Source organism: Gopherus flavomarginatus, chromosome 2 (genome assembly GCF_025201925.1).
Source record: "Gopherus flavomarginatus isolate rGopFla2 chromosome 2, rGopFla2.mat.asm, whole genome shotgun sequence".
NCBI lineage: Eukaryota > Metazoa > Chordata > Testudines > Testudinidae > Gopherus > Gopherus flavomarginatus.
This window is the reverse complement of record NC_066618.1, coordinates 208,446,225-208,467,545: the sequence shown is the minus strand read 5'-3', so window position 1 is coordinate 208,467,545 and position 21,321 is coordinate 208,446,225. Positions and strand designations below refer to the sequence as shown.

Below are 21,321 nucleotides of genomic sequence, written 5' to 3'. Positions count from 1 at the left end.
AAGATACTAAGAACTAAGTCAACTATTCACAACAAGAGATCAGACGAACGGAGAGAAGCTAGGGAAGTGGAGGACAGCTAAGCCGTGCTCCACTGTTCCAACGACCGACACGGGCGGTAAGAAGGAACTGAGGAGTGGACGGGTCGGCAGGGGTATATATCCAGAGCCATGGCGGTGCCACTCCAGGGGGCGACCTGCCGACCGACCAGAGTTGCTAGGGTAAAAATCTTCCGACGAGCATGCACGTGCGGCGCGCACACCTAACTGGAAAGGATGTGAGCAATCACTCGAAGAAGAATTACAAATACATCATCTACTTCTTGCCTCAAACAGATCCACACCCTCCAGGAAATGCCTTTCTTTAAAAAGTATGAGAAATAAAATATTTAAAAGACATGCAAAGACATACAGTATAGACCTACATGCAGCCATATATCTATGCAATAGACCTACATACATTCTGAACAAAAAGAGCTCTCAACCATGCATGTAGCTGTTTCTGTTGCTTTGCACTGACTCAACAGACATTGTAGGCTTCAGAGTGACATTCCTAGAGTCTTAGGGTAGGTCTATGTTAAAAACACTGCAGTAATACAGAGTGATCACTTCGTGAAAAGTATTCACCCACAGGTGACACTGTGTTTTTGCCTTTGATTACTTTTCTGTGAGAATTCATTTGAGAACGTAGCAATTGTCTGGTTTCACCCATGTAGTTGCATTTGAGGCATTTAGTGATCACTCTATGTCTGACCTATCAGTCTTTATCTTCACAGAAAACCCGCACAACACTTTCAAAAGACAAGCCTGGGAATTTAAATTCATAACTTTGCTAGATGCTAAAAATCATGGACTGAACAGAGACACTGGATTTTTGGTTTATTACCATAATCTATAACCCATTAACAACTTCCCTCCCTCCTTAGCTGCTTTTTCTCTCTTTCCTCCTCCTCTTTCCTTTCCTCCTTATGACTGCAGGGGTATTAATGGGCCACTTCACCTTGAATGGTCCTTTGAAAGGTGTGTTAACTACTTATGCTAAACAATCTGTTCCAACTTGTGTTTAGCTGTGACACTCTGATTAAGTTTCCCAGACCAGAAGAAGAGCTCTGTGTGGCTGGAAAGCTTGTCTTGCTCACCATTCGTCCATAAAAGATATCACCTAACCCACTTTGTTTCTCAAATATCTTGGGACTGACACAGCTACACCAGCACTGCATATTACCTTTGAAGTAACATTTATTAGTATAGGACTAGAATGTCCTTGGCCTTTGTGTAGGTGCTAGGAATTTTCACCCCTTTGTAGTCTCTGTGCAAAAGCCAGGGGCTCTACCAATTCTTGTTGCCAGGAAAGTGGAGTTGGCGAGGAGGACACAGTATGCTGCACTATCCATACATGCTCCCCCTCCCCGAGTGTGCTAGAGAACACAATTCCTCTCACAGCTGCCCCTGTGATGGCGGTGCAAGGTGTGGTCCGCACTCAGAGCTTTGAGTAATGTACTTACTTGAGTGGTGACTGTCCATTTTGCTATGCACTCAGTAAAGTATGTTTCAGTTTTATGGTATATGCTGTGCTAAGAGATTACATTCTAGATAACCCAACTGTGCACCAGTTAGTTATTTGCTTAATCTGCTTTAAGAGAAACACCTTATGAACAAGTCAAGAACATAACTTACACCTTCTTTACCGTGTCATCCCCAGACATCATTGTAGCGATATTTTCTCTAGTTTTGTTCAGTAGGTTACAGGAAATCTTATCCGATGCTATTTCTGCTTTTGCACCAAGAGAGAGGTTTCTATAATAATACGTGAAAAAGAAAACAGATAGTGAAGCTCAATACCACACAACGCTCAGTCCTCTGAGCTGTGCTTAGCTGATGTGGGGTTGCTAGTCTATCTGCATAGTGTTGGTGACCCTTCCACAGTATCCTATCAAGCATCAGGCTACTGATACAGCATGTGGACCCCCCAGTGGATGTGTAGTGGCCTAACCCCCACTCTGTCATTATTGATGATGGCTTTATGGTTTAGAGACAATTTTTGATTGTACAATGTGACTATAATTTTACTTCCTGCGTCAAAGTCAAAATAGAAGCCTTACACAGAAACCCGCCTGATGGCTTGCTTTTGAACACAGAGGCCAGACATTGGCCTTGGCAGACGGCATGACACCGTGTTGCCTGGCTAACCACAACTTCAGCTACAAACACTCTCTGAGTGATTCTAAAGTCTTTCATTATCAGAGGGCTCATGTACAAACGAAATAAGAACATGGTATTCATCCCGTCCCTCTTACACCACTTATAAATCAGGGAGTCTAGGCTGAGGCTCCTAGGGCCCTTGAGATAAGATGAAAATGCGTATTCGACTATGAACAGAACACACATTCCCCCTGGTGATTTTTAAATGGAAGTGCCTGAATCAGCCCTGTGTGCCATGGGGATATGGATGAGGGCACTGCTTTCCCAGCTCCCTCCCACCACGTCCTTTGCAACCCCTATGGCACTGATGGGGTGAGTCAGGTTCTGTCCAGCTGCTCAGCAGCTGCCCTGCTGATTATCACAGGACAGAGAGGAGGGTAGTTGTGGCTGCTCCATTGCATCCTTCCTTGCTGGGCTGTGGGAGCTCCAGGGAGAGTAGAGTGGGAGCTTAACTGGCTCTACGTGAGCCCAGAGGAGCATCTAGCAAAGGTAGGCCACCCTCTCCATCTCCTCCCTGCCACCCTCCAGTCACTGAGGATAGCTTGGCGGGGCGGGGAAGGAGAAGCTGAAAATCAACAGCCAATTATAACAGTTCCGATTCTCAGTCCCAGCCCAAATTAGAGCAGCCCAGTGACTGTTCTAACCTCCATCAGCTGGCAACAGTCTCCATTAGCGCATATGGCAGCTGTAGACAGCTGGAATGCAGTGCAAATCAGCTGCAGCCCCTCCTTTCTCTCCATATCCCCTTTGTGCCAGGAACTGCAGGGAGGGAGTAGGAGCTGGCTGTGTCAGCTCTCTGCCGGCTGGAGACTCCTCAATGCTGGGAGAATCCCCAACAGTGGACTTGCATGTGTCCCCTGACTTGCGGTCCCCTGACATTCTTAAAATCAGGTGATTGGCCTTCAGGCTGACCAAGCTTGGACTCCACTGCGGTAAATGTTAATAATGTAATATTCAGTCACGCTTACTATATAGTCCATTGCTTCCCAACGATAAAGGATCCAATTTTCGATCCAATTTATTACTGTTTTTAATTAAACAAACATAACTGATGGATTAGTTGAGGAGTATTAAAAATGGACTAGCTCTGAATAAAGGAGGGAGCAATATTTCCGCTGGATAACAGACTATCCTACCACAGTAACAAAAAAGATCTAATTAAATAATTTTTAATCTTAAATAAAGTATCTTATTTATTATGGGCCCAATGTTTGTTTTTGAGTTATGTACACAATTCCTAGTAATGTGGCTGTGAAGGGACAGCTGTTATGATAGGAGCTCAGGTGTCCATCTACATGATTCTTTTATCAGGGTTAAATATTACAATTCCCAGAAGCTGGAAATGGGCGACAGGGGATGGATCACTGAATGATTTCCTGTTCTGTTCATTCCCTCTGAAGCATCTGGCATTGGCCACTGTCGGAAGACAGGATACTGGGCTAGATGGACCTTTGGTCTGACCCAGTATGGCCATTCTTATGTTCTTATTAATGTGCAATCTGTGCACGCCCCAGCATGGCTCTTACAGGAGTGTAGGAAAGCTTGAAGGGAAGACTACACCAGGGGGCAAATTAGCGCTACAGTAAATGGATGCAAGCCCCAGTGAAGGGAATAGGCATTGTCTCTACTTAGCTCAGAGTGGCTCTAGATCAGGGGTAGGGAACCTTTTTTCTATCGGGGCCACTGACCCACAGAAAATATCAGTCACGGGCCACACAGCCCTGCGGCTGGTGCAGAGGCTTAGGGCCTCCCCTAGGCTCTGAGGTGGGGCCAGAAACAAGGACTTCAGGCAGCGGGAGGGGACTCCAGGATGAGGCAGGTGGTTGGGGTGTGGGTTCTGGCTGGGGCTGGGGATGAGGAGTTTGGGGTGCTGGAGGGGGCTCTGGGCTAGGGCCAAGGGGTTTGGAGTTTGGGAGGGGGTTCTTGGTGAGGGCTCCGGCTAGGTGGTGCTTACCTCAGGTGGCTCCCGGTTGTTGGCACAGCGGGGCTAAGGCAGGCTCCCTGCCTACTGGGGCTCCATGCTGCTTCCAGAAGTGGCTGCCATATCTGGCCCCTAGGCAGAGGGGACTGAGGAGTGCAGGGGGTGGGGGCAGTGCACAGAACTTCCCTGATAGCCCCTGCTCTTAGGGGCCGCAGGGACATACCAGTCGTGCGCAGAGCTGACCAGACTTTTAAAGGCCAGGCATCCCTAGCTTCCCCCTGTACTATGGGGGGATGCCGAGGCTTGGGGCTTCCGGCCCATGGCATGGAGACTTGCCACGGGCTGGATGAAATGAAGCAGTGGGCTGGATGTAGCCCCCCTGCTTTAGATGTTCAGGTAGTTAACAAAACTGCTTTTCATCTCATGTCCTGCTATTTAATTCCTTACAGCATAAAAGGTACGGCCAATAGCTCTTGAGGGTGTAAAGCCTCAGTAAGATGGCTGATTGTTTCCCTTTGGTACCTTAATTTAATTTCCCCATTAAATTATCTGCTTATACCTAATGTTTTTCCAAAGGCCTGGTCCTTCAAAGTGTTTAATTTACGTAAGCGTTGATGAGCATGTTGTCTGAAGCAGATTTCCTATTAGTCTGTTCGTTGTTTTTTAAAACCTAAGGTTGGGATTTTCATATTTTTCTCTTAACTTCCTTTGGGGCACCCCAAATAAATGGTTGTCTTTGAAGATTCAGGTTAGGATTTCAGTTTCTGGGTGTCCAACCTGAGGCTCCTTAAAATTACTGGATTTTCAGAGGGCAAATGCCTACACTGTCTGAAAATCAGGCATCTCCAAAGTGTTGCAGGTTGGGCACTCAAAACCTGAGGAAGCCAAGACTTATAGTCACTTTTGACAATCTTGGCTTACACTGTGTGCACCTTGTTTTAAAAGTGTCCTTTGGTCACCAAAGCTAAAATATCAGCACAGTTACAAACAAAGTGCTCTTGAGAGTACTGCATGTTTGAACAAGATCTGCAGTAGGCTTGGTAAAAATATTTCATTGGTAGAAAAGCTCAAGCACTATAGTCCTACCTTTGAACTTGCTTTTCCCCTATGTTCTTCCATGCTGATTCGCAGATCATTTTACTCCTGCTTTTTATAGTTGCCACTTTGGAGGTGCTAGCGCCTGGCCAAGGACATTCTTGCTCAGAGGTTCCAAGGCAAACCCCCTTTAAAATCCATGAATGCTAATTTTTGTTGCCAGGAGGGCTCACTGTTGAGTGACAAAGATCATTCCCTTCCCCATCTCCTCCCCAGCCACCCCGTCTGCCTTCCTGACCTGGTGAATGAGAGAATTGGATGGGAAAATAAACGCATCACACATACAGTGGCAATGCAAAACACTTCCACTAAACCAGCAGCCCTAGCCCAACAATCAATCTGCCAATATCATCGTACTAATTACCTTTGAATACTCCATGAAAGAACTAGAGTGAACTCAGCAGAAAAATCCTGGAGACCTTGAATCATTTTCTTTCTACTGGGAGGGCTGATAGTCCACAATGAATTTGAATTCCCTTCTAGTTCTGCTACAGTTATATCTTCTTTTCCATAGCTTTCTAGAAACTGCAAAGCACCCTGTACATGCAAAAAGAGAAAGGAAAGTTTAACATACATGAAACACACAACTGTTCTTACAGGTCAGCCAGAACTATAGGTGTACTACTAATTATGAGTCTAGTGATTTGCACTGATGGTTTTCCTCAGGCACCAGGTAAGAGGAGAGAGGTTTACCCAAAATACAGCCCAGACTAGAAGTCAATGATGTGGAAAAAAAAATTGCACTGCTAGTGAAACTGATTTAAAAAACAAAAAAACCCACCTAACCTGGTAGAAAACATTTGCAAAAATGGGCCTGAATAAAATTAAGCATATAGATTCTATGCTTTTGTTTCGGAGGTCCTCAATACACATTTGAGCTAATGGGCTACCCAGAACACATTTTAATTTGAGATAATATATGCTCTAGTTCTCACTTGCTTTGTGTGGCACCTCAAACTTCCTTTAAGCAAGTTCACAGGGACGCCACACAGCACAAGTGGCTACCATTATATGTAATTCATCTGACAAATTCTGCGCTAGGTAGATTACCAGACATCCATTGGACCACGTGGTAACTTGAGGGTTTCTATAAATGCAAGGTAGAATTCAGGAGGCCCATGATACCCCCGGCCATGTTGTGCGGTATCTTCTTTTGACCTTGGCTTTGTTTCCCCTTCTACTGTGGGTGAGGTGGATCAGGGAGAGTCCAAATTAATGCATTTTACATTTCTGCCCCCCAAGTCCCTTCTGCTTCTATAAGCAACACTTTTTGCAAAGTGAAAATGAGGAATTCTGCGTAGAAGAATGGGGCCTGCAGAATCTTGTTACCAAAGGAGAAAGTGAGTTTGGGACAAATATTTGTTCTAACTGCTGGCATATAACATGGCATAAGATGCAACATGCTTGTTTTAGGGGAAGGCATGTTGATGGTGTTTATAGCTTTAGAAATGCTAATTATATAATGCAAAGTGTGTTTCACATCTTTGAAATAGAGTCTTACTGAAAATCTAGCTACCAAGTGCATTTAAAAGCTGCTTTTGAATGCTTTTCTCTTACCAAAGAAACTTAAAGTAGCTTTGCAGACACTATTCAGTGAAATGATTACTGATAAACAATCAGGGTTTATCTTAGGGAGGGTCCCAGAGCCTGGGATCCAGCCCCAGCTCGAATGTATATGCTGCAACTGTATAGTCCTAGGAACCCAAGTCGGCTGACCCGGGCCAGCTGCAGGTATTTTATTGTAGTGTAAACATACCCTTAAAGGTCTTACTCTTGAAGCTCTTATTCATGTAAGTAATCCTTATTTCAGACAAATTCAATGGAACCAATCATCTTAATAAGGCCAGCGCTATTGATCCCTTATTTTCACCCAAAGGAAATTAAACAGAATGACTTGGCCAATCAGAATACACTCGATGTATACACACAAATTCTTAAAATGATGAAACATTCCACATTTTACTTACAGTATTACCCGAATATTCTCTTTGAAACAAATCATACTCAGTTTGATTCAAATCCTTGAGCTGGTTCTGCTGAGCACTCATTGTAAAAATAGGCTGGAAAATAAAAAACACATTCTTGTCAAATGTATTTCATTCTGTTTCTATATTAAAAATAAAACATTCTGTGAATTTCAGTCTAAGACTATGTCGGTCCTCGGTGCCATAGGGAGAGATTCTGAGGGATGGGAGAAAAGGTCACACATGAGATCTAAAATCTTCCAGAACTGAAGCTCTGAATTTCTTGTCAAATTTTCTTAAATGGTCCAATTTTGTGGGGGAAAAATAATCCCTAAATCAAAACATTTCACCATGTTTTGTTCCAAAAGAGTTCTAATTTTAAGCAATCCCATCCACAAATGTGTGGAAATTCCATCATTTGAAATTTCTTTCAGGCAAACATCCATTTGCATTGGTCTGAGCAAATGTGAATGAGAGAACAAATGGAGGCTATTCTGTATGCACTGTCACACTTCTTACAGCTGTCATTTTAGATTTACTCCCTCAGAGAAGTGAATTCCTGTGACTGTTTGTGAATGTTCCAAGTTAACATTCACTTTGGTAATCTTTTGTAAATGCTACAAGTGCCTCACAGCATATTTTAATCTGGAAACAACATTTTGTAAAGCTTCACAAATGGCCACGAGACTCGTTCCTAAGAAAGCTAAAGCCAAAATGGCCTCTCTGATCATTCATCTCACCCGTAACCCCTTTCCTGGGAAATGTAGGGTAAAATTTTAGTGCTTAAGGTACTTAGGAGTCTATGTCCCATTTTCAAAGGTGATTTAGGCCCAGATTTTTAAAGGTATTTAGGCATTGATTTGCTTAGCATTACAATACCTCACTGATTTAGGAGCCTGGGGGGGGGCAGGTATGTAAAAGTATTTAGACACCTAACTTCCGCTAATTTCAATAGGAATTAGGTGCCTTAATTCCTGTAAAAATCTGTCTCCAAATCTCATTTTCAAAAGTGACCAAGGCACTCAGGTTTCTAAGTCCCAGCAACTTTCAGTGAGATAAATGAAGGTGTGCCTACAATCTACATTGCTAGCTGGGCTCTTTCAAAATCTAATTTGACCCTGAAATTGGCCAGCTAGCACAAAAGTAGGCCCCAGTGAAAGAGATAAGATAAATATGGAATGATCATCCAAATATCTGACTCAGGTTGTTTACATTCTTTTCACTTTCCAGATTGCATCAGCACTTGACAGAGAATAAATGTTAGACCACGTCTACACTGACCATCTTACAGATGGCTCGTGTAGCCACTGTATGTCAGTGGGAGAGCTCACCTAGTCTGACCTCCTGCATCACTTACTCGACAGAGTTTCATCCAGTAACTCCAGTAAGCCCCATGTAAAGAATAATATAGCACAAAGAAATATAGGGCAATAATTGACTTTTCTTTTTGTCATTTACCTGATAACCTCCGAGGGTTATTGTGATTGATACATCAAGAGGCCTGTTGGTGACGCCTGCAACAGATTTGACTAAAGACATGAAGAGCAGAGGAAACCAGACAATACAAATCAGCAAGACAACAATCATGCCACCCATTCCATACTTCACAACTTTCTTTTTCTTCTGGCCTCTTGGCTGGGGGTATCTCTGCAATAAAGAACAGTCACATGGTAAAACATACCGTGTGTTCATCATTGTTCATCAGTTTTAATATGAACCCATGTTTGAATAAATAATGACCTCTTTCATGACAAACCCTAATTCAGCACAAGTTTCACGAACATTTTTAGTCAAAATTGGGCTGGGATTTCATTGGAACTGGGTTGAGTTTCAGGCAAACATGCAGGTAAGTTTCAAGTGAACCTGGGTCATTTTAGGGCTTGGGGTGAAAACCTTGCAAAACTCTGTGGGGTTTGGCATGTTCCCAATCCCAAATGAGGTAACACCGGGCAGGTTCATTTGAACTTTCTTCTCAAACAGAAGGCATGAAACCATATGAACCCAAACTAAAAAAACCTAAAGGTTTGCTCAGTTCCTTGCCAAATGAAGCCATCAACTTTCACCAAGCTGTGCTTCAAACACACAGCTACCACTCTGAAACTTGTTTTATCTCAGATCCCTTTTAGACAGAATTGCACCTTTTAGATCCTGAAAACATTGTAATTTTTATTGCAAAGAAGTCTGTATTTATTTTTCAGCAATAGACATATACAGTGTCACAAGACTGTCTTACACTGGACTAACTCCTCATACACTTCAGATACATTCAAAACTGTCCTCCTTGTTCTTAAGCACTCCGTGAGCTTGTCCCAGAGTGCTTCTCAGCCCATGTCCCTTGTCTCTGATCCCCAATTCCACTCCTTAATCTTCCCTAGCACTAGAATCTTTGCTTTCCCTTTCCACAATATGCCCACTATTGGAGTGAAAGCCTTCTCTTCTGCAGCTCCTGGAATCTAGAACAATCTTCTTGCATCTCTCCTTCTCTTTTCCCATCACATCAGAAAACACAGCTTCCCTCTCCCTCCCCTCCTGCTATGATTCCTCTCCCCATCTGTTACTGACCTCATGACCGAATGCTTTAATGGATTCACCAGCCTGTACAATGTCTTTGCATCACTATGATTTATTCTGCCTGCTCTCTTATAGGATTTAACTCTGTACAGAGACAGGGTGGGTGAGGTAATAGTTTTTATTGGATCAACTTCTGTTGGTAAGCGGGACAAGCTTTCGAGCTTACACAGAGCTCTTCTTCAGATCTGGGAAAGGCAGAGTGTCTCAGCTAAATAGAAGGCGGAACAGTTTGTTTAGCATAACTAGTTAACACATAGTCTAGCCATTCAAGGTGAAGTTGCCAGTTAACACCTCTGCAGTCACACGACAAAAAAGAGGGGCTAGTGGATTACAGATTGTCCTGGGACCAAAACAGCTACAACAACAGTGCAAACATTAACTGTGCAGCATTTTGAAATAAAATGCATATGAAAGATGGCATATACAAAATAAAGTTGCATTGCACACATATACTTGCCAGAAATCTGGCTTTCAGGAAATTGTTCTTGCTTTACAACATGAATCTATAAAGCCCTAAGAGAATACTACATTTGTAATACAACTCTATATTTAAAACAAATCAGTTACCTTTTAAAAGTTTATGTCAAACCATTTGTCTCACACTACAGGACACTGTTTTCATTAATATCATATTGAGCTCACAAGGGACGTATCATTTATCTGTAGACGGTTATTTCAGGCACTTTTAATACTATTACAGAGCAGCTCAGAGAGTCAGTAATAGCCAAATTACTCAAGAATACCACTCAGAGAGTGAGACAGGTACCTTGAACTACCCTCAGTTATCATTAGTTATTTTGTTCTTAACATACAGATTTTTGAGATATGCAAAATCCATCAGCAAGTGTAGCAATGTGTGTCATTGGCACACGCATCGCGACTTAGACTTGGAAACTTGTATATTCTAGAATCATTCCATAGCACAGTATAGAATGTTCCTACTATAGAAAAAACAGCACACAGAGCAAAATTGGAACTGGTTTACTCCCTGTATCTTTCTCAATTAATTTCTGAAACGTGTGATGAGATGCAATTCAATTCATGGCAGGAATGTAACTAGAATAAACAACAAAATGCCTGGTTTTTGTGGACATCCTGTTAATTTACTTGTAACTAGGTGACGCACCTTGAAATCAAGTACAGTTCAAAGGTAGGATTATAATAAAACTAGAAATACGTCAGTAAACTCTCAAATATATGGTCATTTTATTATTTTCTGAATGGTTGGGTTATTTCCTATTCCTAAAATAACACTTAATTTTTTTATAAAATTGGCAAAACAACCAAGCATCTGGATGCAGTTTTTACAAAGGTAACACAGATTCCAGGATCCCCAGTTTTTAGTTGATCTGAACCTTAACTCATTTAAACCAGCTGAGTCCAATTTTAAAAAAATAACAGCTACAAAATCATGGAAGCACAGGAGGGCACAGGGCAATTCTGAGAACCTTAGAATGGATAAGTGTTCGCTGTGAGATCCAGAAGAGGAGTGCCTAGTAAATGGTGGATAAATGGGTCTTTGAGTACATCTCTACCCTGATATAACGCTGCTCTCAGGAGCCAAAAAATCTTACCATGTTATAGGTGAAACCGCGTTATATCGAACTTGCTCTGATCCACCGGAGTGTGCAGCCCCCCCCCCCCGGCCCCCAGAGCACTGCTTTACTGCATTATATCCGAATTTGTGTTATATTGGGTCATGTTATATCTGGGTAGAGGTGTATGTGAAATAGGGAGTGGGTGCATGGTTCTGTGTTTTAGGGTTTTGTGTGTGTGTGTGAGAGAGAGGAGCAGTGAGCGTACGGTGGATGGTGTGGCAGAATAAGATAGTGGATGTATGGATGTGGGTGTGGCGGATATGAGCGTGGAGTGGGACAGTCAAAAGGGGACTGTGATAGGTGAATGAACGCATGGGTGTTTTAGTGGGGAAGTGTGAGATGGATGGGGGCAGTGGGGAAAGAAAGGCTACATTAGAGGTGGAAACAAATAAAAGGAGTAAAAATAGAGTAATAGTGCAGAAAGGAGAATGAAGGACAAACTAGGGATGTGAAAGAAGGGGAAGAGGAATTCTTTGGACCTCAAGTGGTCTAGGTGGAGGTGAGGGTTATGTATTCTCATCTACACTGATCACTGTTGCAAGCTGCCAAGACTGTTCTACTCCTGGCTACTCAGCTAGGCCTTGTCTACACTAGAAAGTTAGGTCAACATAATGCACCTTGCATGGATGTATTTGTGCACTTGATTGTACTCAAATTTGTCTCCCGCCCATGTAAGCATGCTGTTAAGGTGACACAATAAAACCACCTGGTCAAATGGCATTGAGCCAGGGTTGACCTACAGAGGTCAACACAGTGGAAACGTAGACACTGTGTGACCTGTGTCTACCCTAGCAGTCCTCCAGCAGCTGTGCCAAAATGACTGACAGTGCTTCTGGTCACAATTGTGAATTCCACTACTCGGGTCAGAGACCAGAATCCCTTTAAAACACCTTGTGTATTTTTCAAACGTCTGTCCCTGATTGCCCAGCTTGGCGTGCACACACGGCATCTCTCCCTTGTGGTATGCAACTGACCATGCCAGCTCCACACACTCGACATGCTCCTGCCTAGAGCAGAGAAGAGATATTAGGTCTTCTGGGCCTGTGAAGAGAAGAGGCTGTGTTGGCACCACCATGAACCAACTGCACAGGGGATGCAGACAAAGGGGTATGACAGAATCAGCCTCTGTGCTGCATGGAAGCAAAGGAACTGAAGCAGGCATAGCACAGGCTGACAAGTGAACTGGTGCTGAGCCGCAGATCTGCTGCTTTTCTACCAAGCTGCATGCTGTACTCGGTGGAGACCTGCTGAGCTGGGAGTTGAATCTTTCCTTGGTGCTGTCAGGCTGGCTGGTGTACATCTTCATGAGCCAGGACAGCAAGGCATAGACTGGATCCCCCAGTATCACAATTGGCATTTCAATATCACCCAGGGTACTCTGACGATCAGGAAAGAATGTCCCTGCTTGCAGCTTTCTGAACAGCCCTGTGTTCTTAAAGATGTGAGCATCATGCACCTTCCTTGACCAGCCCATTTTGATACTAGCGAAGCATCCCTGCTGATCCACCAATGCTTGCATAACCACGGAAAAGTAGCCCTTTCTGTTGATGTACTGTGCGGCAACCTGGGCTGGTGCAAAACCAGGGATGTGTGTGATGTCTATTACCCAATTGCAGTTTGGGAACCTCATTTCTGCAGATCCATCCACTATGTCCTGCACATTGCCAAGAGTTACACTCCTGCGTGGGGGAGATGACTAATGGCTGCACACACTTGCACGACAAAAGCCTCCACTGTGGATTTCCCACTGACCCATACCAATCCCATGTTGCAAGCTTCCAGAGTGTGATTGCCACTTGCTCATGAACTGTCACTGCAGCTCTTATTCTGGTGTCTCTGAGTTGGAGAGCCAGTATGAGCTCAGCACACAAACTCAGGAATGTGGCCTTTAATATCCAAAAGTTCTGGAGTCACAGATTGTCATCCCAAACCTGCATGACGATGCCATCCTATAAGTCAATGCTTGTTTCTCGAGCTCAGAAGCAGCGCTCCACCATCTTCAACTGCATGAATATCACCAGCAACCTTGAATTTTTTTTTTTTTTGCTATGTCCCTTAGCAAACTGTCCTCAAAAAATATTGATGTCCCCCACTGTTGAAGTCCGTCATGTGGCTCTGATAATAATTGACAATCAGATATTCTGCATTTGCAACATTAATGAGACTAGCACAGAGCTATGTGGGCTCCATGCTTCTGTCAGAGATGGCAGACACCAAACAGTGCCATGCAGGTTTGTAGGATTTTAAAAGAGGGAGCAAAAATTATGGGATATGAATGGCACTATGGGACCGAGAAAGTTGCATGCTGGGAACTTGACCCCTAGCTCCCAGAGATCCCTAGGCAAATTATTTCTATGTCACAATATACTGTGAAAACTTCCCAGAAGGCATTGCGCCAGATAGTGGCACATGGAACATACTGAGATACTTACCTGTGGTGCACCACTGTTTGAACTGACACAAACACCCTCGGTGAGTATGCACCGCACTAATGCAAGCAGCCAAGTATGCATGTGCATGAACTGATACACTAACTGCGGTGGCTGTATTTCAACATAATTTGTAGTGTAGACAGGGCCCCACTTGTTTGGCTATTCCTCCACCAACTCTAGACAACCTGAGTTCATTTGCTTATCTTGTCTTATTCTTAAATCCACCCCTGAAATCTCGGTCTACAATTCAGTATCTATGTTTGCAGACACAAATTACCATGATTTTACCTAGAACTCATATGAATGAAAGGAAAATTAGTTAGGCACAAACGAGAAGTTAGATGCCAGAAAGCCATTCAAATTTTCATCTGAGGTAATTGCACACAGACACAGGCACACAATTGGATGAACATTTTTGCACATGAACCTTAGGCCTCACTGATAGAAATCTGGCCTTCTGATATATTTTTCTCTATTCAGGAACTCAAACTGGCAGCTTTCCTTCATTATTGCCACAATTAACTATGGGTGTAAAAAGGCTTAGGTCACTTGCTTAGCTTTCTTACCTTTTCAGACTCTCGCCAACATTTCAAGATAAATATATGAGCATAAATATCCTCAACACAGATCCAGCTGGAAAGGCTCAGAGTGGTATCAGTCCAAACCCAGTCCATTACTGCTCTCAACTCAGTCAAAAATGGAACCAGACGGAATCTAAAAGGAGAGACAGTGTAGTAGATGAACTATCTTACAGTGAGGTATAGCATTGCATCTAATTAAGGAACACGGGTCATTTTTAGTAAGTCTTATAATTACACCATGTGTGGGGAAATTACACAAATGTTAAATATCAAAAAGCTTAATGGAGGGGTTCAGACTTGAAAACAGAAAACACAAATGTGAAAACAGTTGCACTTAGTCATTTTCTGGGATTGCTTGTGTTTTACTGATGTGCATCATATTTTAATAATCCTGTAGTGAAGTCAAACATACACTTATGTCACTTGTAATCAGTAATCATGGGTGTGATGGCAGCATCACAGATGCAACTTTATGGGATATATTCTCTCCTGGGCCAAAGCCCCCTCTTCTTCCCTTCTGCCATATCTCCTAAACTGGGTGGGGAAGGCAGAGACGGATATAAAACAAGATTGCAGTTCACTTGGAAGGGAATTCTCTGCTGGCCATTTGCTTTATGGTACTTTTGCACAGACTGGTGCAGGGGGTGTAACTGTGCAGAGAACCTGGCCTTATGATTTTACTGTAGGATCAACAGGAGAAGCTGGGCTGTGAGTACGCAAAGTACCTTTTGCGCAACTTGAATAATTCCTTAGGTTCAGAAATTGTTTGGTTACCTTTTAAAAATATTTTAATTAAAACTGATTTATTTAATATTTACCCACATTTCCACTTTCTTCTTCCTAGTCCCAGTCAAACCAGAAATACTGTTATAGTGTGAGGAAAGCTATTTCTGTGATTTTTCTAGCTGGACAGTAACCAGTACATACTAAAAATCTTGGAATAAAGCCTGGATTATTAGAACAAAGGGATTGTGATAAATTTGATTTTGGTTTGAACTGTTTAGCTGGCAAGCACAGAACCCCAAGACTTTTCAGACTCACAGTCAGTAATAATTAACAATAATGGTAAACAAAATATGAGAGAGACAACTAAAATATGAATGATTTAGGCAAGTTTAAATTTGAATTTCTCCAACATGAAAGTCCCTCTTTAATGGGCGGAAGAGCCTGTATGTAAGTCTTAAAATGTTATGATTCATCTCACCACACTTTTGACATTTAAAAACATTATCACGAGTTTTACATGGAAATCATGTGCGGCTCATGTTATAGCTATTTCACAGTATATATGTAATGGCAACATTTATGCACTGCATTCAGAGTATCGTGTACTTTTATTTTCTCACCTGCATTATGCCCACTGATCCATCTCTCCAAGGAAACTACTAATATTCCATATCTCTGAGCAACTTGAAACACAGTAATTTTTTTTTAAGATCCTTTCTACTACAACAAATATTTCCTTAACACTCCCATGTGTTATTTCCCACTCAAGACTCTTGATGTGAGGTGCGAGTCCAGTGACATGTTTAAGGTCTGATATCTTACTACTTTGCGGGGTTAGAAAGAGTATTTTAAACTTTTGGAAAAGCGGAGAGTCCAAACTTTCCAATAGAACACACAGTACTTGTTTCTGGACCTGGAAGGTCCAGGGACATAGGACACTACAGTGGTGATTTTTACGTAAGCTCTGTAAGGTAATTGTTAGAATTCTAAAAATGGATTAATTACATTTTTTTCTCTCCCTTAGAAGTCTGTATAGTTGGGCTCATTACAAGGAAGGTTCATAGATTTAAACAGCAGATAACATTTCTAAAATAGTTGTGGTAGTATGATGATATGATATGCAATAAAGGTTTTATTAGCACTCATTTGCAATGACCTGCAGAACTAAGTCATGAATAATGAGGCCTTCTGAGTGACAATTAAACCTTCATACTACATATGTACAAGGGTGGCTAAGAGTGAGCGAGAATACACTTACCCTTGAAATAAGAAGAGGTTTACATAGTTGTAACTTTTGGTGAGAAAGTTGCCAAGAACACGGGTTGGGTAACCACAACGAATCTGATATGCCGATAACCCAAAATAAACACATTTCACAAAATACCAGAGCTGGGCAACTGTGTTTTGGCTAAATTTCCTGCAATGAAAAAGTGAGATAAAAAAATTCATGAGTTTTATATCTATCTATGTTCTACAAAATTGATCCAAAATGCTCTGCACATTTCTCAGCTCAGTGGTCCCCAACCTTTTCATCTGGTGGGCGCCAGACGAAGGACCATGGCGGTGGTCGAGCATCCGCTGAAATGCTGCCAAATTTTGGTGGCAACACCGCTCGATGATGCCGCTTGTCAGTGGCAACTGACGTCATTGAGAGGTGTCGCAGCCAAATTTTGGTGGCATTTTGGTGGATGCTCGACCGTCGGCCAGGACACGGGCGCATGGCGCCCACGGGCAACACGTTGGGGACCCCTGTCTCAGCTCCTCATTTATGAAAACCTGCAATCAATCCCTGATTTAGGTCCCCCTGGGGCTGTCACCCAGCTCTAGAGAAAAACTACACCTGAAAGTGTAGATATTTAATAACAAAAATCCATATAATTGAGCTAAATCCTGACTTGTGTTTGCAGGGCTGTAAGCAACACAGTAGCACTGTACAGCTGTTTCAACTGCTGTTCATTGCACTGAAGCTCCCAGTGGCTGATCCAGTGTGCTCATGGAGAAGACCCACATCCATTCCTTGAGCAGCTTGATGTGAAGCTGCAGCAGGATGGATGGGGTACACATGCAAAAGAGTTACTCACCTTTCTACAAGCAACACTGTGGATTTCTGGTCTTGCTTCTCTCCGAGTAGAGCCTGCAAGTATTACTGTACTTCTAGTGATGATAAGGGTCAAAGACAGGGATCAGGGTCCCTGGAATGTGTGTGAGAGACACTGAAGGGATCCACCTCAGTTTCTCAATTACCAGGGATGCTGATTTAGACCATGTAAACTGTTCAGTCAACTGGGACGGATCTGTAGATGTGGGCATCTCAGAAGTGGAGCGGTCCCTTTTGGAATGTGCTTAAGCATGATTACAGCTCAGCAGAATGCTGTGAACTCCTCACCAAGCACAGTGTTTGGGGAACAAGATATGACCCAATGTTTTCATTGAGTTGCTTTGGAAAACTATTGTAGATAAGGAACTTTCATGGGTTCATAGAGATCAGTTTGATTTAAATTGACCTGGACAGGTTTCAAATGCAAATTCAAGATCAAGATTATGAGATACATATTTCTTGAAGGCAGGGTAAAGAACAAGAGGGATTTTGTTGCCTTTTCTTTTAAACAAAGTAAACAGACCGTCCCAAACTTGGTTTTTCTCTCCTTTTTCAGTGCTCAGTAACTTTTGAGGTAGGAGGTCACTGGGAGAATAGCAGTTTTATTCAAGCACGGCTGTAATTATTATATTTTTCTGAACGCAATAGTAAATATATTCAAGGACAATTTTTAAGTGCAAAGGAGGTTTTTTTGTCTTTTCTAATTCATTTGTATTCTTCACATGTAATGAACCATTTTTTTCCCCTCAGTAAACTATTATATCACTATTTGCAAGGTACAATACAACTCTCTTGGAATTTTAAGTTTGCACTTTTTCATTAGTTGCCGGGACAAATTATGACCTAATAATCGACAGCTGTCTGATAGTTTTAATAAGGCTGTGTATTTAATGTTGAGGGTAGGGGTGGGGTGTAGGGTGACCAGATGTCCTGATTTTATAGGGACAGTTCTGATTTTGGGGTCTTTTTCTTATATAGGCTCCTATTACCCCCCACCTCCATCCTGATTTTTCATACTTGCTGTCTGGTCACCCTAGTGGGGTGGAAAATAGAGCTATTACAGGAAACAGAAGGTTGTTAGGAAGCGTTTATTAAAGCAGGGATGGCCCAAGAGTTTGCATTATATCAGCTCTGACTCCTTAAACTCAAAATTGAATTTAGTTCTCTGTGTCCAAATCTTCATGATACATTAACTACAAAACTATTGCCCTAAAGGCAGTTCTAATTCAGTATTGTTTTATATAGTTCAGTCTTTCCCCATTTAAGCAGTTCCATATCTGCAGCACTAATTATTCTGAAAAGGTACTTAAACAATCCATTTAGTAATGACATCAAGAAAAAAACTGTTTGTGATTCAGTCTTTAGCTTTAATTCACTCAAATTAAATTAGAAATAAACTTGAAAATGATGTTATTCAACTCTTATGCTTTATTTTTAATGGGTTTACCTTTCAGTTACTCCAGGCAAGATAAAGAACATCCAAAAGTGTATCCCAAAAACAAGAATGACCTGGAAGATGACTTTTCCCATGACAGTCTTTCTGAGGTACAGTGCTCGGTCTACCACCATGGTCCCAAACTGAATGAGCACCATCACCAGGAATGCCTCTGGTACCTGGTCTTCTGATAATGAAGAGGTGATATCTGCTGCAGCAGAATGTTTCTGGGAAAGAAAACATTACAATAATTTCGGGATAACAAATTCTACATGGTATTTCACAATTGTGGCCAAGATTCTGAAAAAGGATTTACAAAACAAGCCTCTCATAACATACCCCAAAAGCCCAAAAGCCAAACACAATGATGATGAAGTCCACAGTATCTGCGAGGAACATCAGCACATAAACATCAGTCACAGCACTGTATTCCGGGTGAATGAGATTGTAGAAAAACTGTCTGATGGGCACATATATTTGAAGAGTCCTGAAACAACATACACCACAATCTGATTTAAGACAAGTACCTTGAACTCAAGTTCCTAAGCTTCCAAAAGGAAGGGGCTGATATTATTAATTTGCTTAATTAAAAATTTCACTTTTGGGGTCCACAGTGCTTTACAGAAACCAATTATTACCTGTTGTGTTGGCCATTTTTGTAATGTTCTGCAAACACTTGACCACTAGGAAACTCACTTAGTCTACCAACTCATTCACACAGGACAACAATTAGCCTTCAAATGGACTTTGAAGCCACTGTTGTTTTGATTAGATGTGAATTGGTGACCTAGCGTGAAAGGATCTATATCCTATCACCAATCTACTGAATCATCCAGTCGGCTGATACATTTATACCTTTATAACTTATTTTTACTAAGAATAGCATATTTTTAGTTACTTAAAAAGCTATTTCACTTTCTATTTTATGTTTCCCCTATCCACGCCCCCAATCCCCTAGAGAAAATTTGCTCACTTTTTAATTGTAAATGCCTTTGCTTTGACCATTTGCTCTCGAAACTTTTCCATAAGAAGCTCTTTTCTAGATTTTTGCTTAATGCTTAAAACACTGCTTCCTCTCTGACTGCTGTTTCGTGTACTGGTGCTCCCTGGAAATGAGGATGGGAGGAAGAAAACAAGAAAGTAAGCATCCAATTAAAAGCAAAGTTTAGATAAAAACATAGAAGGACTAAAATCACAGAGTATAACCTGTGTAAATAAGTTGCACATTTAAGAGGTTTTTAAATTAAGCCCTACACCTTTTTTTAATATACACATATATAGTAAAGTCTTGACTGTTTGATACAGACTTGAAAACTGGCTGAATCAAAACTTGACTTAATATGACTATAAAAAAGAGTAGGTACCAAAACTGAGATGTGACCTGGCCTGCTTCAGTTGCCAGGATGGAGTGAGTGTGTGTGTGTGTATATATGTGTGTATTGTGACAGACGACCTTACCTATCTCCTGCAGAGGAAGACTTTACTATAATTTGGATATATATATATCCAAATCAATATCACAAATATCAATATCTCCAAATCAAAATCACAAATCTATCTATCTATATCTGTGTGTATATATATACACACACACACAGATATAGATAGACAGATTTGTGATTTTGTGATATTGATTTGGAGATATATATATCTCCAAATTATAGTAAAGTCTTCCTCTGCAGGAGATAGGTAAGGTCGTCTGTCACAATATCACAAATCAATACTTCCCACATTTCAGGTACCGTATGAACTCAAATGTTAACAAAAATAAGACGTTCACTATGAATTTCTGCTAACGAGAGATGGTGCTGAGCCATGAAGGTTGAATCTGGACCTTCCCAAAGATTTGGAATGTTCAGTTCCAGCAAATTATAGGGAAAGTGCTGGTTGTAGTGCTTGGATCTGGATCTGAACTTCAGCAAAGTTGAGGGTGTTCACCCCTGGGTGTTGGGTTGGGCCAATCACTATAAGTATCCGGTATTTTGATTCACATATTTCCTATTCTCACAAAGCAGCCGCTGTGTTAAATATTTTCTGAGCTCTCCACAGAAATACATCAAAGGTCTCAACAGAATCATTTAATCAGAACTGAGCTACTTGTTTTCGAGGCCCAGTAGTGCTGTGACACATACCTCTCTTTGACCTCTGTGAGGAGAAACTGGATCTGTGTGAAAGTTGTGACCCACTGCTGGAACTTTTTCTCCTGATGGCAGTCTGCTGTTCTGGGAAATGGACATGTATGGACTCCACAGAAGCCGCAAGGTTCACTGACTTTAAAGAGTCAGCAGAATCTCTCCTGTCTGCTGCCAGTGAGAGTTCATCGCCATATTCCTCTTTACTACTGCAACTTTCACCTTCATCATCTTCATCCCATAACCCATGGCACTAGCAGAGAAAAGAAGAAAAGCATGTCACTCTTGTATTTCAGTAGGATGATATTTATTGTGCTGCAAGACAGACTATATAATTACGAGCATTTCCTATCTTTCTATTCTGATATTTATAAGGCTCAGATCCCCTTTTTTATTTGAAGTTGTCATAAACAGATAAGAAAAGTTAATAGCACAGAAGTACTTTATATCTCTTTGACTATAAAGGGTTAACAAGTTCAGTAAGCCTGGCTGTCACCTGATCAGACGACCAATCAGGAGACAGGATACTTTCAAATCTTGAGGGAGGGAAGTTTTGTGTGTGCTGTTAG

At 41.8% G+C, this 21,321-nt stretch overlaps 1 protein-coding gene across 1 annotated transcript in view; it reads right to left on the bottom strand.

Moving 5' to 3' along the window:
• Positions 1-21,321, bottom strand: part of PIEZO2 (piezo type mechanosensitive ion channel component 2) — a 484,884-nt gene that overhangs the window by 14,129 nt on the left and 449,434 nt on the right. The window contains exons 42-51 of the mRNA XM_050942210.1: positions 20,753-21,005; positions 19,594-19,726; positions 18,960-19,107; positions 18,633-18,847; positions 16,346-16,504; positions 14,347-14,494; positions 8,638-8,826; positions 7,183-7,275; positions 5,580-5,752; positions 1,675-1,794 (exon numbers count right to left, since the gene is read on the bottom strand). Of these exons, the coding sequence (XP_050798167.1) occupies positions 1,675-1,794; positions 5,580-5,752; positions 7,183-7,275; positions 8,638-8,826; positions 14,347-14,494; positions 16,346-16,504; positions 18,633-18,847; positions 18,960-19,107; positions 19,594-19,726; positions 20,753-21,005 (1,631 nt within the window). The remainder of the gene's footprint in view (positions 1-1,674; positions 1,795-5,579; positions 5,753-7,182; positions 7,276-8,637; positions 8,827-14,346; positions 14,495-16,345; positions 16,505-18,632; positions 18,848-18,959; positions 19,108-19,593; positions 19,727-20,752; positions 21,006-21,321) is intronic.